Source organism: Lipophrys pholis (genome assembly GCF_963383615.2).
Source record: "Lipophrys pholis genome assembly, chromosome: 4".
NCBI lineage: Eukaryota > Metazoa > Chordata > Actinopteri > Blenniiformes > Blenniidae > Lipophrys > Lipophrys pholis.
The window spans coordinates 30,630,859-30,648,676 of record NC_137637.1 but is presented as its reverse complement, the minus strand read 5'-3'; the positions used below and the strand labels follow the sequence as shown (position 1 = coordinate 30,648,676).

The following is a 17,818-nucleotide window of genomic DNA, read 5'->3' as shown; positions in this document are numbered from 1 at the left end:
GCGGCCAAAGGAGAAACACGCCTGGTGGGTTCGCTCTAAATGAATTAATGCAAGTGACAGTAACAGATAACAGGGACACAGCTCAGCTTTCAGGCCTCAGCTCCACACGCTCGGTGCTTTTGTTCTCCAAAATAAAAGCGGCGGACACATGTTCAGGTTTCACCAAGGCATCACAGCCTTTTTAAACAATGGGTCTGTCGGAGGGATTTTGGCTTTCTGTTAGGCAAAATAAGAAATATAAAATCACTTTATGCCAACGATAAGGGTCAGAAACTATAGAATCACACGTTAACGTTATATAATAAATACATTTTCTTCAAATCCAATCAGGTTTATCTTACTGGATTCATATAGCGACATCTGAGCCTCTCATCACATGTAGTCCATATATGATGTGTGTTCTGCATAGAGCAATTTTAAAGTTCTATAAATAGTCAATCATATCTTTTCATGTATTTTACTACGTCAAACATTCACCAACGACATGTCGTATTACAATGCATTACAACGTCATCAATCTTTTTTTCTTTTTTTTTTACTAATTTAACAAATCAATTTACAAAGGTTGTATTTTTTAATTGAACCCTTGGAATTACAACCTATTTTCATCAGGCAAACATGTGATGACTTCATTGCTATTTTCATACATCTTTTAAACTACCCTATAATTCTGTCCGTTAACTGTTTTCCTATGAGAACAAGACAAGTCCCTCTTTGCTGCTTTGTCAGTGTCACGTTAATCAAATCATAAATGCTCTAAGATGATCTAATGGACTTGGTTTTGTAATTCAAAGTGAAGGACGATGACTTGAAATTCTTGCCGTGCAAAACGTAGAACACGTTCTGGAGTTTTCTCATTTGTTTAATGAGAAATGGAAAAATAAAAGGGGTAAATAAAAGAGGAATTATTTGTACTGTTTCACACTATAACTACACAGAAGTTATTTGTTATTCGCTGACAAGCCCTGATAAGGAACATACTGGGTTCGTGCACCACGTTTCAGGCGACACCTTCATGGGAGAGCTCTCAACACCGTGACTATTTGTATAAAATGCGTCCCAATGTTTGTCCAAACATCCGGATCCTCCATGAACTGCGTTTGTTTTGCGTGTGGAACAGAGAGCGCACCTGGTGCCTCTGATGCTCTAAATGGGCTGGACAAACACAACGAGACACGATAATGGAGGTGCAGTGGAGGCCCGTTTTTTTACATATATCTACACACAAATGGAGATGGACGAGGAGGCCCTTATAGCTTCTATACCTGAATACATACAGAGTTTGGACATTGCTGCTGCTGTTGCAGTGCAGTGGAAGAACCAGAGGTGTAAGCTGGATCTCTTTTAACAACACAAAGTAGACAACACCACAGAACAGCTGTTGCATGAGTCAAACCATCGTCATACTCTGCAAGTATGACATTGAAAAAAAGAAGAGAGGGAGATAAAAACAATAATGCAGCATTAGTTTTCGGTGTACAAGAACGCTTTAAAAGTTTATTTACAAATGAGCACACCACAAAAAAATAGGCTTAGTCACCTGAAAGTGATCGTCTCAACTGAAGTACAAAACAAAATACAGCCAGTTGCTGCTTATAGCTGTTATTGTAGAAATCCTAACTTTCTTTTTGAGTACTTCCTCCTTCACTTCTTTCAAACTTCTCACGGGGCGTTTCCTTTCCGTGTCTCTGAAATAATCTGATGTGTAACGTGAGCTTCTGCCTGTAGTTTCACTGAAAGTTCAGACTTTTATGTGCGAATTCTTTCCACACATGAACACTTCAACCCCGCCTTTTTTTTCACAAGCATGTCTGCACATCGTATCTTTTGTTGACATCATTTACAACTCAAAGCAGCCATTGTGCCAAAAGCTCTTATTTAACAGAAAGAGCTCAGGTTTTTCTTTTGGTGGCTGTCACAAACGAACAAATACATAAATAAATAAATCAGTTTGGCATTTATTTCCAAATATATTTTCTAATAATGTATAAAGTAGCTGAATGAAAAAAAATAAAATCTAAGAAACAAAGTTGTTAAAAACTCATTTCTACTGTGAAATCTTTGTCAAAAGCAGTAATAAGCTCTTTAAATGTGATATGTTTGATTATTAAAAATGCAAAAAGAAGACACAGAAGCAGGTGAGTCTCACAGTTTATTTGTTTGAAGTAATATATATATATATATATATATACATATATATATATGTATATTTACTGTTACTGTGGGATATTGTAGAGCAGCATCAGGTCCATCAGGTTAGTGGCAGAAATGTAAGCCTCGTAAGTTTTGTTTTGAGGTACTTGTACACAAAAAAGCTTCCAAACTCAATATTGGCTTATCCTTTACAATACTAATGACAGTCCACTGAATACAAACACTCTTAGTTTATCTAGTACGGGTTACTTATAGGCACCAACTGCTCATTTTAATGAAACAGATAATTAAAAAACAAACATTAAACAAAAGACATACAAAATCCTGAGTATTACAGATAACGGGCTGTACTCCAGGCAGCCAGCAGGGGGCACACGTCGCCCTCTAGAGGAGCTCTGTTGTACTGCAGGAAAGCAAATCGGCTAAATTTAAAATGAAAGAAAACAGTAGTGAACAGAAGTGAAAGCTCTTTTAGTTTGTTAAACCACATATATAACAATTAGAATGACTTTGATGCTGATACGCCGAGGAGAAAGGTATATTATATATTAATCTAAAGATTTCTATGGAAATCCTGTAATCCGAACAGTAAGTCTGGTAATTGTCGAACAGTTTTTTCTTAGTACTGTGGATTATCACTCTACTTGTTGTTCTCTTTCAGTTAAACGCGAGTTGTTTTGGATTTAAACCTCGTCAAGTGACCACATTGATAAATCTGTAATCTAATTATTAGGAGTATAATCTTTAAAATGCTTTTGCTGAAGTCAGCTCTTTAAAAAAAAAAAAAAAACTTTTTAAACTAAACAAAAATCTACTTCTTTATTCATCTAGAGATTTCAAAGATTTATAGGGGCTTTAGTTGAGTTTTACGATTAAATCCTTCAGGCTGTATAAAATCTGTAAAAAATGAGCACCATTATTTGCGCACGTGTTTCAATATTTGGCTTAAAATGTTTCTGCATGAAATTACATTTGCTAGAACTGAGTATTTCTTTCCCTGCAGTAACGTTCATCATTAGCACCAGAAGGTTTTACAAATAGTACTTATATGCAATGGATTTAAGTGCACTGACTCACTTTTATCAGATGCTCTGGTCCACAGACAGGGAGGAAGGCGCCATGCTTTGTTAAACTACATCCTTTTCTTTGTTATTATGAGAATTTCAATGCAGAAGTGAATTCACTTTATATATATATATATATATATATATATATATATATATATATATATATATATATATATATATATATATATATATATATATATATATATATATATATATAAAGTTTATATATATATATATATATATATATATATAAAGTTTATATATATATATATATATATATATTTATTTCACATATTCTAAACATTCTACAGAATCTATCTAACTGATAACAACATTTAATAATGAATCAGTCATGTTTATTGTAAAAGTAAAGAAAAGCCCAGCATATCAAATATAATTAAAAAAAAAAACACAGTAAAAGGTTGAAATTGGACTGAAACACAGAAAAGTGAAAGATGAACTGTAACAAACATAACAAATTTCCTTTACTATATATGTGTGATACATTCATGGTAAATGATTGAACATATCGTGTGTCATGAACAACTGACTGAAGAACTTTATGCAGAATAGTAGAACATTCATTGTACAAAATCTTAGTGTTACAAAGATTTTGGTCGATATTTAAAAACAATAATTTCAGTGCCCCCAAATTCTAGACACGTGTTGTCTATGTTGTCTTTTTCCAGCACAAAATGCTTCACATTCATAAAGCTTTCAGGGATGTCTTATATCTATTTTATATCTTATCTATCTTATATGTTTTGAAATATTTTTCCTCTCCGTTTATAAAGCTGAAAAAAAAAAAAGGATATATGAATAAAGATTTTTTGTCTCTCTCGGTTTCTCTGATTATATTAATGTCGTCAACCATTGCGAAAGAAGCAATACATATCCGTCTTAATTACTACATTCATATCATTCCGGGGCAGAATTGATTCAAAACATCTATAGTGGGTGAAGAGTGCCACCACTGAGTATTATTTTATGCCCTTGCTTGTAAATCAGGGATGTTTTAAATCACTCCACATCACAGACATAGTTAACACACAGCAGAGGCGCTGCTGGCACGGCGGCCGACAGCAAACAAGCTCTTAATTGAATTAAAGTGATGTTCTGTGCTGAGTAGGTAACTGACACAGGTTTTGACGATGAGGCAGGAGTGGCCTGAGGGCAGACACGGGGCCACAGAGCCATGAAATATGTCACTGACATGAGGCGTTTTGGTAACGTACATGACTATTTGGCTTTAGTTGCAATGGTGAAGTGTGTTTCTAGCTTCATGGGACACTGAAGCTCAGGTGAGATAAGATAAGAAACCAGGGTTACTGGATTCCGATGTCATCGTTCCACAAACGGCATTTCTGTTCCCACGACCGCACGGGGCCCTTCACATTCACTACATTTTTTTTTTTCTTTTTTACTCAGGTCATGTTTGACATATTTCACAACAAGGAATGGGACGACGGTGAAGTCCAATGCCACGTGTAGAACAAAGGCACAGGTTTGCTCTTTAAACAGCCCTACTTCATGTAATGAGGTTTTGTTGTCAAACCGATGGGTATTTAACTGGCACATACTGGCACAGGTTTTCAGTGAGAGATAAACACCTTGAGTAAGTGATGTAGAGGTGGGAGGCCATAAAGGACGTCACAGTAGGCTGATTAAATCAGAAAATCATAATTCCGAAAACTGGCCTTCAACAGCTTGTCCAGATGCAGCTTATCTCCATTAACTTGACGCGGTGACGCCCCACAGAAGCATCACAGCATCTGCACCCGGAGGTAAACTCAGAAATTAAAGCAAAGTCATTAAAAATTTATAATAATAATAATAATAATCAAAATGTTTCTGCAGAAAGCATTTTGAATTTGTTCCTGTGTTGGTTTAATCTGACCTCTGATGATGAGCTGGTAGCAAACCTGCTATCAGACTGGACCACGAGTGTGTAACAAGCGAGGTTAGGTTTAGAGTAACGAGTAAAGGAGAGAAATGAGAATACCAGATCTGGATCAACGCGTGTGTGAGTCTACTGGACGACGCAGCAGCAAGTTGCCGGGTAGTTGTCGGCGCTGACTTGGTTCTCGTTGCCGTAGACGTAGTAGACGTGAGTGTCGCCCTTCCACTTGTAGTTCACTTTGGTGATGGGGATCAACTCCACCGTCTGCCTCTGAGTCACAGGGAGTGTGAGAGAATCTTGTTAAACTATATCCAAGCTCATTTCATTTGATTCCTCAAGAAAAAGATAAACAAAAATCTGTTTCACTGTTTATAGCTTCACCCTTAAAAATAAGATGTTGAACCGGCGGCACACGGGCCAGAACAAGCTCTCCATAAAGAATTACAAAAGAGTAGAGATTACATAACATGAGCAGCAATTTTTCCTGCTGTAATAATTATCCACTGGCGTTCACGCAGGTTCTTCAGCAAGACTCAGAGCCGACCAGCAGAGGGCGCCATACTTGGATTTGAGAGGTAAGAGGTGCAGCAAAGAAAATGCATTAAAGTTGTTTGAATTTTGTGAACAAGCACATTAAAAGAGAATATTTTGTGTGAAAACTGAAGGAAAACTTGGTTGTTCTTTTCATCATTTTACTGCTCCACATTGAGATCAAATTGAGCTGTTAATGGCCCCAGAAAGTGAGAAGAATAAGGCTTATGGCGTCAAACACTCAGATAGTGTTGAGTTAAATTGGATAACTCCTCAGCACCACTTACTTTCTAAAAACTACAGACTATAAGACTGTTGTTATGGATAAATTCTTTCTGGAAAGTATCGATGAGATATTATGGAGTGTCTCTATTGCTTTACGTTTCCATTGCTAAGAATTGTTTTTTCTTATTCATATAAATGAAATAAATAAATAAATAAAAAAAAATTTCTACCTTCTTTCCATCGCTTACCTGCTGTAAGACCCTGGAGGATTGTGGGTATTTGGCTTGGTGCTCTTGGATCAGACGCTGCGAGGCCTCACATATTTCCGGGTTTGGGAACCCGATCAATGGGTAGAGCTGAAATGAGACAAACAGTGAGACTAACATACAACACTAGCATACAGTTTTGGAGCCAGATGCAAAATAAAAATATGTGTTTACTGTATATGACAGTACTGTGTTGATCGATAAAATGCATCCTGGTCCGCAGAAACACAAGAAAAGATGTGAAATTGTGTCAACCGTGGTGATATCAGTCATAAAGGTGCTCATAAATACATATATTTAAATTAACAAATGTAAAATACTTCCACCCCTGAACCAGAGACACCTGATGGTGAAACGTTATATTTCTAACTCGAGACCAAAGTCTCATTTAAACACCAAAAAACACATGATAAAACAATATATAAACAGTAGTCTATACTGTCAGTAACAACATGGTCAATGCATAACCCAGCAAAAAATCCACTGTGCTTTTAGTGTGGAAGAAATGATTGTGCCAAAATACCAGAAGATGACAAAGTAGAGCGGCTGCTGTTTGTTACTTTATCTGGTTTGATTGCCACTGTGGTAATTCACCAACACGATCAGCTTTCATTGCAATGCATTAAAAGAATTACCAACCAGAATCCACTTGTCAAAACATGTAGCCGCACTGGTCCTTTATGAGAGGGTTGAACTGTGGCACGGCTTTTATTTGAAGTGTTTCTTACGGGATTCAAAACGCTAAAAGGTCAAACATAACCACCCCCACAAACAATACTCTACCACGTGTCAGTCTTTCCACCATCCTCAAGTTATTGGACTAATCCAATGGTTAATCAGTGTGTGTGTGTGTGTGTGTGTGTGTGTGTGTGTGTGTGTGTGTGTGTGTGTGTGTGTGTTTGTGTGTGTGTGTGTGTGTGTGTGTGTGTGTGTGTGTACCAGATACTGGCTGTCCTTGTACAACTCTTTCCCGCTCACTGATCGCAGGTCATCCACCTTCAGGCCAGAGTTCTGCTGCACCACCACGTGGTCGTCCACATGATTAGTCCTGAGGACGAAACACACACATGCTTCACACAAACCCTTCAACACTTGCCCCCCCCCCCCCCCCCCCCCCCCGCCCCCCCCATGTATTCAAAGTTTATTGCCCCAAATCTAAAGCTTTTCCTTGATTTTCCATCTATTTGAATCGTGGATCATAGGAGCTGCAGTGAGCTGGACTGGCTCCGCCCACACATGCACGTCTCGTGGTGCCATGTGCCAAAGCAGAGTTGTCTAATTGTGGGAGGAGTCAAAGGGAGGAGCCTACCTTGATTGAGATTGGCTAAACCCCCGATGACACTATATAGGGTTTGAGTTCTGATTGGCTGGTTGGAGCAACACACTTTTTAAAACCTGAAACAAGCCAATGAGAGAGAGGACAGACTGTCTTCACTTCTGGGACGTCGTTCCAGGTATTGGGGACGATTAGTACTGTTGAAAACTTTTAGGAAGTGAATTGAGCATAATATGACCCTTTTAAACTATTATTAGACATGTTGACCCTTTTCTACCAGTTCAGATACAATTAATCTGTTTTTAAATGGAAACTACACGCAGTATGCTCACGTTATCACTTTCAAATTCCTACGATGTACTTTCATCTGTGTGCCAGTAAAAGAAAAATAATCTCCTTGACTTAGAGCGAGTGATAAAACAGTGGAGAACATTTCATTCTTAGGACAACATGAAGCCTCACAAGGATCCATGAAAAAAAAAACCTTCATTAAGTTCATAAAAGCAAGATCACCCTAAAAAACAACAACAACAACAACAACAAAAACAAACCAGCTCAAGGGCATTTGGAACCCGCCCAATGAAATCTAGAAACCTTCACAGCCAGTCGACATTGCTGATGAACTAAAGACGGCCTTTAGGAAACATCTCACCCTGAACTACCAAAACCTCCTGGTGGAAGGAGGTTTCTCTCTAAAAGTACCACTGCGAGAACCTCAAAGTCTGTGCTGATGTCTTTAACGCTTTAAGTCCACTTAGAAACGTGTAACTGTGTAACGATAACTTATCTAATTGTTCACAGAAGCTTGTCGGGGAACGATGGTGGCGTCGGGACTCACCACTCCACTTTGAGCTGGATGAAGGTCAGCAGTTGTTTGTTTCCTTTGCAGGTTTTACACTCCATCGATGACTGACCGTCACACTCTTTACATCTACACACACACACACACACACACACACACACACACACACGATGTAAAGGATCACGCCACTGTTATTCTTCCTCGCTCGACTTTCACCCTGAAAGTTTGACGAACATTTTAAAAACTGCCTTTGTTTCGTTTGAATGTCTGTGAAAGTTATCCGGGGAAGTCGTGAGCTCTGTTACATTAGAGACTTGACCGCAATGATTTTACTTCTTCCCTGCAGAGAATGTAGGAACCGAGAACCACACAGAACCAGATATATCCAAACCCCTCGTCGTATCTGAAATGTGATTAATAGAAAACTAATTTCAAGCTTCAAGACTTTTAAAGGAGAGAACTTCCCTTGTAATAGAGTCAATTTGATCGATTTCAAAAGAAGTATCTCTAGTTTAGTTATTTCATCATTAATGTATTATTTTTGTTGATATTTCTCTTACTGTTTTGTCTTTTATTTCAGTATTAAACAATTTAAGGCTGTGTTATTTGTGTAAATACTGTAATACTTAACGGACGTTCTCAACACACTACATACATGTTATATTCTAACTAGAGAGACATTTGCATATAAAACAAAATATTAATATTACAAGGTTTATAGACCTTTTTTTTTTAATGCTTCATCCATAATATTCTGTGCCAATTAAATACATTCTACATTTTATTACTCATGAGTTCCAAGTAGGTAAATATATATGAATACTGGCAAAAATCTCCAAGAAGATAATGTATGATACACCGCAGGGAACATTTGTGCATCTACAAGTGAAATAATATTTCCTAATGAGGTTCTCTTTCATACTCCTACATCATTAAATAGATTCCCCGAGTCCACATACAGTAGAATACCAGAAACTGAAATCTATTCCAAACACAGTTGGTTCTCAGTTCCACGATTTCACTATTACCAAAAACAGCCAGTACTGATCAGCTGACATGTCTCATTGTTCACAGAACCAGAAAGTCTCTATTGAACTACAGCTCAGCAGTAAAAAGGAGAAACAAAACTACAACTGCCTGTTTACGTCTGATCCTAATACTTGGACCGACTCTCCCCTCGACATCCCAGCTGTACCTCTCTTTGCCGGTGCCGTCACACTGAGTGCAGCTCTCCTCGAGCCTGGTTCCCGAGCCGTTGCACACCCAGCACGCTTTCTGTCGAGACACAATGTGAGGAACTGTTTCAAAAACTTTCATGGTTTTACTTTCATGTCCACTTTGATATTGTTAGAGTAATTTTATATATAGTTGCCATATCCGTGGTTAATTATATTCATCTTCAAGTTCAGTTTTATTCCTTGTGTTCTTTCTTAGCAGCGCCGCTGAGGCGCGCGCTGCACACTAATCATATGTTCTGAGCAGGTCAACCTGACCGAGGCTGATAAGCAGGATGAGCGTTATCCACACAGCCGCCTTCTCGAGGTCCCATGCGCGGGGGATGTCCTTTGATTGTACTCATAGTTGATAAAACTGTTAAAACTCACAGAATGTTTGTTTCTATGATGTGTATCCTGTAAACCCTCCCCTTTGTTAAATGGAATAAAAACGCAGGAGAAATGATCTGGGGCCAGAGTGGATAGGAGGTGTACTTGGGTACACTCCTAGTCATTTCTCCTCGCGAGTAAACAAAGCTCATTTCTTGTCTTCTTCCTCTTCTTTTTCTTGCAGATTTAATAAATGTCCGTAGCTTAAACCTGACAGATATTGTTTTTCCAATTTGCTTGGGATGAATAGATTTACTTACACATGCCGTTCCTCCTTTGCACTCGTCACACTGCATCAAGCCCGTGGCGTGGCAGGTGTGGCATTCCTACACACACACACACACACACACACACACACACACACACACACACACACACACACACACACACACACACACACACACACACACACACCCCGAGTTAAAAATAACTTGACACTCTGGATACTGCTCTCTGATTGGCTGTCAACTGAGTGTCAAAAACTCAGAGTTAGTTCTGACACCTCAAACCCGAAGCCAGAGTTGAAGCTATATACTCCACAAGGCCTCATGAGCCTAAATAATAACTGTTGTGAAAACTGTATTCCTGTTGAAGTAATGTTTATTTTCACTCCTCGTGTGTCTTCTGACCACACTGTTTATATTCAGTGTTCATGACGAAGTCCCAGCTGATGTTTTGTTTACGTCACTGGCAAAAATACACGATAACACCAGCGGATCCAACTTCAGGATGTAAGTTTCATGTTTGCTGTGTCACAGATGTTCACTTAGTATTATGTTGTTTAACTTTAACAAGCGGTTAACCAGATCGCAACCCGAATTGTTTGTCTACCTGTAATTAGCGTTTATGTCGTTGACAGCGTGATCGTTCGAGATACCAGGAGAACTCTATTTGTTGACTGATGTCACGGACCAGCTGAATGCTAATAATTACTGGTGTTATTCTGTTATATCTGTTTCATTATCACAGACATCATCGTGGACGACATCAACGACGAAGAGCAACCCTGTAATCCGACTGGTGGTCTGCCGACGGTTTTAAATCTTGCATGAATTTGAGCTCCATACAGCCTGTCGTCCAATCACCTTGACGGAGGAGGTGAAAGGCACGCGGATCTCCTCCTTATGACTGTTGAAGAGCTTGGGGGGCACTGCCTGGATCTCCCAGGGCCGGGGGGCAGTTTGCATGTAGAAGTCAGCTGGTTCGCCTGTGATTCAACCACAAAGAAAATTAAATAAAGAAAAATCTGAGGAAATGATTAATATCATATGGTGATTTCCTAAAATAATCAATTTGGTCATGAGCGTGTTTACCCTCGTGAGGCTTGTGGGCCCACTCAGTTGACCTGCACTCGGTGAACGTCTCAATACGATACTACAGAAGAAAGAACACTTTTAATAGAAATGCTGCATCAATATTTTAAGAACACGGTGGCCACAGAGCACTTTTTGTGCTCCGTGTTATGCCTCCACTCACGACCTTTATCAGTTGCATGTTCGCCGCTGTTGTAGTTTAAACCATTTTTTTCTTGAGTCATGTTCAACAGATTGGATTTCCAGTCCCAGACAAACAAATGTTTTGTGAGCTCAGTGAATTTGACCACCAGAATTATTTTACATGTCAGTGTCACATGGCAGTGTCTGAGGTCTCATGCCCATCATGTGAGAGTCAAGTGTTTATAAACTACCACCAAACTGTTTTCCATGTTGCCCCTCTTGGAGCCTACAAGGGTTTGTCTGTTATTATAATGACAACTGTTGTGCACGTTCTACTTATCACAGTGAAGCACACTTTGTGGAAAGTATGATACTTTAAATTGTGTTTTAGACATTTGAACACCACCAGTTACACAAAGGAGAAGAAAAGAAAGGAATGAACAGGTGGTTTTGATACTAAAAGTCTGGAATTATTACCAATGGATTCATTAAAGTTATATTTAACCTGCAGAGGTCGTCAGGTCAGTCTGTCAGTCTGTGTAGTAAAATTGGTCTGAACTGTCCATCAACATTGCATCACCTGACTGCGGCTCCTGTTTTCTCAAGAGACGCCACGCGACACCCAGCGAGACACAAGAGGGACAATAATGCCACCTACAGGTGCAACAAGGGTTCTTACAGCTGATGTTTGACGTGACCGACCAGCAACGAAAACGACCACCATACGGATCAATACTGTGTAATCACCCTGTACGTGTTGAACGGCTCCATGTTGGTGATGACTCCATCGGTGGCCGGAGCTTTGCTGTAGCAGCACTGAGCCGAAGCAAAGCTCTTGAATGCCTCATGAGCCACGTCCTCTGCCAGAGTGGGGATTCTTTAACAAACATGCACACACACGTTAAATGTCAAGTTCTGCCCTCGACATTCGGCGATTCAGTGATCTGAGGTCTCACTTCCAGTCGTCAGGTACGGGGCCGGGTTGGGGCGGGGCCACCGGCTCCGCGGGCATGGGAGGGGGCAGAAAACCTCCTGCAGCAACACATAAACCATGTTTAAGTGACTTACATCTGCAGAAAGGCCGCGCAGAGTTGGAAGATTCCTTACCTCCCCCTGACACAGTGCCTTCATAGCCAGGCACGTTTCCAAACATGTTGGCTGGGGGCGCGGAGGGAGGGGGGTAAGCTGCAGTAAACAACCCAAAAAAAAAAAAAGACATTAGACAAAATAAAAATCCTGCATTTCAATCAGAAAATTCCAGGTGAGAAACTTTTAATAAAAACTACAGCCAGTCCTCATCTGTCCACTGCGAGGGACAGACTGTGAAGCGACGGGCCTTTGTCGACATCCGCAGATCGAGAAACACTCATGTGGCCGATGATGTAAAGTGAGTTTGACACTGATTTATATAAACAAATGAGGTGAGACAAAGCTGTGGGAACCGATGGAGTAAATCCAGAGAAAACATTTAAAATAATAAAAGGATAAAGCATGAAACATCATACAAAAGTGTTCATTTCTAGAACTGTACTTTGTTCTTGGTATAATAAAGCTGAATCTGAAAGTGTTGTGTGTGTGTGTGTGTGTGTGTGTGTGTGTGTGTGTGTGTGTGTGTGTGTGTGTGTGTGTGTGTGTGTGTGTATACGCTGCACGTGTATAAAGAATTAACAAAGAAGAAAGAAATTCTCACAACTGAAGTGATAGAAACTTCATTTTTGCGTCTCTTTGGTGGCTTCACTTATGTTTGGAAGCCTCTTTTGTCCCTGGAGAATTCACACGGTGCGTCTTCACCATCTGAATTAAACGATTTTAACAGTAATGAGAAGCTGCGTCACGCTCATCCACAAACTCACAAAGAGTAACCGCAAAACTATTCTGAGCAGCTGAACCAGACTCGGCTTGCGTGCTGGCAAATTCCCGATAATCGTGAAGCTCCTCGTAAACGCCCCTGCAGCTGTTCCAGTAAGTCACGTTTAAATGGTGGTGGGACAACATGACACCAGAGGAATTACTGAGGAAGACGCAGGGACCTCTCACTCTGCTCTGCTTTTGGAGAAGCAAACTCAAGGTCAGGTTTTGCTCATTGTGATGAGAGGGTTCAAAATGAGCTGCTGACTTTTCCTTTGACTTTATCTGGTGTCATGTCACTTCCTATTAGATTTACGACGGCTTTATCAAAATCAGACCCAGAGAAAATCTGCAGATTTGAGCTTGTGTCTAGAATCTACTCTAATTTTCCAGCCCAAAAATGGAAACCCGTCGTGCAGGATGTTTCCAATCCCATAAATAAACAGATGCATCCTTTGTGGAAAATCTTCACCAGACTGCAATAAAAGGAGCAATTGTGTCTCCGATGGAGTGAAATTAAATAAAAATAACACACTTTACATTGATGAATTGTGATTTTTGTTCAGGTGAAAAGTGGCGTGAAAGCCATCACTATTTATTTTTTCTATTTATCTTTGGCACACATTTCTGTAACATATATATATTTTTTTAAACTTCTAAAATTGATTTGAAAGTAGGTTTACATTGGTTTAGATGCTGGTCTGCATTAATTTCTCGAGTAAAATCATGGGTATCAATACAACAAAACAATCTTTTTGCTTCTTTTTCTGTCTCGAGTACAAATCACACACAAATTGCAGTTAAAATAGTGATTATTTATTTACTGGATTATTATTTAATACAAACTGTAGAACATGCGAACTCCACACAGAGAGATGGTGAAATGTGAACCCAGACCTTCTCGCTGTGAGGTGAGAACACTAACCACCTGATGAGTGTTCACAAAGGCTATATGATTGTTACATTTATTTACCATTTAACGTGTTAATGAATAAATAATTGATGACTTAGATTTAATTAATGAATCTCAAAATATTTTAAACAACTAGAGTATATGGTGTTAAATGTTAAAAATGACAAAGGAAATCGTTAAATCATTGCATCCCAGCTAGAAATAGGAGACGTTTTACAATTTGGCACAATATAAAAATATACCACATATTGCATGGATTAGATGCGGCAGATTTGTTTTGAAAAGGCAAATGATGGAATTAAATAATTATTCTAAAACAGATATTCAAGGATACAATAATGCATTATATATGTAATACCATCTTTGTGCAGGGGTGGCAGCACTGAGTCACTGTCGAGTCCAATCTGTCCAATTCTTTTTAGCGTCGCAGTGTGTGACTGGTGGATTTCAAAGGTCTGCAGGTCATTTAAATTGCATTGTAAGTTAGTAGCACAAAGTAGAATTAGTGGAAGCCTAAGATTGAATTATAAAGTTTATTCCTGCAGCACAATGATTTCATGATTATGTCGAGATTATTCAGTCTCCACCTACTATTTCTTACTTCTGGATTATTTTCAGTTCTTTAAACTAAATATTGTACCTTTGAATTTATGGAAAATATGCTGGAGGTTATAATTAATTTTAAACATTTCTAAAAGAAAATAGGAACCAAATGAGAATCAGCAGATCGAATTAAAGCCTGAATTTCTAATGTTTGATTTCCAGATTACTGCGAGGGCTGCTGCGCTGATGGCACAATGAATCAGCTCTGTGAAGAAGTTAACTGGGGACACTTCTTCAATTTCACATCTTGGTTTCACAAATTCCTGCCATAACTTCCCCTTTTATCTCCATTTTGTGAGATTCATTTCTGTTTATGGCTGACACCCACATTTTCAGATCACACATTCTGAGAGCTAAAAGTGCAAAAAGACCTGGTGTTTGGTGATAAAAAAAAAAGAAAAGAAGGAAGATATTGACAATTGATGCAGAAATACAGTAAAATATTAAATCTTGCCAAACAAAACAATGTCCATTTTTAAAGCTCAGGCTTTTTAAGTAAAAGCAATCATTATGCGAGACGGGGATGAAAAAAACGAACTGTACAGTTCCCAGAAAGCGGCTCATTGCCAGTAAGCCCACTCTGTAATGAAAATGGTTGCCAGATTTGTTCAGGTTGTGGGCATGTAGAGGCATATTCAGACCTGTTGGCATCGGTTTATAGAGCCCATGTGGACAGAATAGAGAAATGAGTCCAGTTTACCTCATCTTTATCATCAATTTTTCACTCTCTTCTATTTTTGTCATCAGTAATGTATTTATAAACCAGTTTGTATTCCAATTGACTTTAATAACTGGTGTAACTACACTTTTTAATACATCTCCATAATTGTTGTCTTATACATGTTTTTTTTCTTCTTTTTTATATCACGATGATCCTCATATAATTTTGTCAGTTGTGTTAAAAGCTGAATCTGAACACAAACAAGGAAGAAAGGTGTGATATGAATTAGGTCCCCTTCATTGACTGAATCATTCGCTGCACACGTGATGATATTTCAGGGGGATTATTCAAACTCCACCTGGACTGAGTTGTTTCTTTTAATGTCCTGGATTATTATATCAAGCCAACTGTTGCTACAATGAGATGAGCTGAGCTGAGACAAGACACGATATCACCCGAATGCCTTAAAAATTACCATACATTTTCTTAAGAAACGTCAATATCCAACAAAATCCAAAGTCTATAAAAAGCCAGCAGTCCTCAAAGATGCTTGCAAGCACTGTGGTAATAGGTTGGCTTTCAATTAAACTGAGTAGAATTGATCTCAATCCAAATATGTAGCGGGCAACAAATAGGCAAACAAATTGCTTTAACTCATATGTCACCAACTGAAGATGCTCACTGATCCAAAAATTTAAAGGATGATTCCACTGATTATAAGTTTTCGGGGAATAATTTGTCAGTTTTAACTGAATGAGTTAAATCAGTTTTAGTCTCTATGGATTATTAACTGCAACCCGGAGGACTCATATTTAAATAGTAGGGTTTAAAAAGTGAGGAGCAGGTAGAGAAGGTGGGTTTAGAGCTGATGAGGAAAGGAGGAATGAAAGAGAGGAACAAGAAAGTGTGAAAGTAAAAAGTGAAGGTGGAGACAGTGATGGGTATCCCAGTTGCAAAGCAGAAGGTGTGGTGACTGCGGTCATGGGATGTCAAGAAAAGTGATTCACCTGTTGGCCCTCATGTGCTTAACATGGAACTCCACGTGCAAAGCTGGAAAACCGCCAAATAAAAGTAATGAAATAAATTAATGTGTGAATAATGACTCACTTATTTGTGGGAATTTAAAGAAGGGACTAAAGAAGAGATTGAAATGCCCCATTAGCGGGATTGACGACTAAATGCGCTTTTTTTTTTAATGAGATTTAATTAGTTTGTGCTCAAATCCGGATAAACGGTGCATTAAGTGAAGACTTGCATGGGGTCTTCAATCTAATGGGAAACAACAACAAAACACTTGAGTAGTGTGTTTTTCTAAGGGCTATATTGGAAAAAGAACCGCTTTTTAATGCATCAGATACAATAAAAGTTGCGCAGAAAGCCCCGCTCGGTGCAGGCCCCTGGACGGTGGTCTGCTCTGCACTGCAGCCCCTGGTCTGGATGGGTCCCGGTGTTATGGTCAGTTTGGTGACCTGAGTAATGTCGTGTGCTGCTGGCAGTGTGTTCTGGTTCTTACCTGCACTGTTCATCCTGCTGCAGATCAAAAGCACTGAGTTCTGCTCAGTATGGTTTCACATCCACACAGTCTCCGTTATGAGCGCACGCCAACACTCGTGAGAGGAGGGGATCAAGGTGTCCTGATGGATGCCGCAACTTCCTCGTCAAACCTTCAAAATAAAATTGATAAAAGGCAGCGTGACTTCCTATGCGTCTACAGACAGAAGACTTGTTCAGTCATGACATAAAATGTGGAAGAAGAGAAAAAAAAACACGTATCAACCTACAAAAAGAGATTATAAGGATCTGCTGTTGTGTTTCATACAAGTATTTTAGTTATACGTCACATAGTGTAAATGACATCTTAAAAGAAAATACGTGATGGACACAATAAAAGAAAAAATGTTGGTTAAATATGTCTGAAAAATCATTAAAGACTTGGACAACGATGAACCCTTGTTCAGCTCATGTGCAACAAAATGAGGACAAATCCATTTATGAGTACACATTACTAACTTTTTATTTTAGAGTCGCCAGTTAACCTCAAACTAATGTTTTGGACTGTTGGAGAAATCCCCACACTCAACATGCAAACCCTGCATAGAAAACAAACCATGATATTCCTGCGGTGAGGTGCAAGTACTAACCACTGACCTCCACTGTGCTTTTCTTTTTTCTTTGGAATCAAAGTCAACTTTGATCAAAATCAATAGAAATAACTGAAGTCACATGAGATTGCGGCGAGAAAAAGCGAAGCATTGATCACAGAAAAGGTTGTGAGACCAGGACGAAGTAGTGAAGGCAAAGTCACCCATATGAAAAGGTTCAAGCGTCTTGTGCACAGACCACCAAAAAGTGTAGCTCCAAACAATCGTTTTATTGTCTTTAAGGAAGTATTGATAAAGGCATTTCGACAGATTTGAACATGGAACGCTGCGAGACACAGGATAGCTTATTGATTGTGTAAAAAGTTTTTGTAACTATGGCTTCAGTTGTGTTTCAATTGGATTTTAGATTTGATTGTGCTGGAAAAACATA

General features: G+C 39.0%; 1 protein-coding gene across 1 annotated transcript; it reads right to left on the bottom strand.

Moving 5' to 3' along the window:
- Positions 1-3,561: 3,561 nt before the first annotated feature.
- Positions 3,562-16,899, bottom strand: LOC308108893 (protein SSUH2 homolog). Its single transcript, XM_080462191.1, has 12 exons — positions 16,800-16,899; positions 12,369-12,446; positions 12,218-12,293; positions 12,009-12,138; positions 11,139-11,199; positions 10,911-11,032; positions 10,086-10,151; positions 9,417-9,496; positions 8,258-8,350; positions 7,083-7,191; positions 6,126-6,233; positions 3,562-5,391 (listed from the first exon to the last, which is right to left on the bottom strand). The coding sequence occupies exons 1-12, from the start codon at positions 16,810-16,812 to the stop codon at positions 5,251-5,253; spliced, it is 1,077 nt and encodes a 358-aa protein (XP_080318317.1). The 5' UTR covers positions 16,813-16,899; the 3' UTR covers positions 3,562-5,250.
- Positions 16,900-17,818: the final 919 nt, after the last annotated feature.

Excerpts from the sequence above, each read along its gene's own strand:
- LOC308108893 (XM_080462191.1), bottom strand. Across the intron at positions 11,033-11,138 it reads GGCCCACAAGCCTCACGAGG|GCGAACCAGCTGACTTCTAC; the intron begins GTAAACACGCTC and ends GTTGAATCACAG. Across the intron at positions 5,392-6,125 it reads CCTCCAGGGTCTTACAGCAG|AGGCAGACGGTGGAGTTGAT; the intron begins GTAAGCGATGGA and ends CCTGTGACTCAG.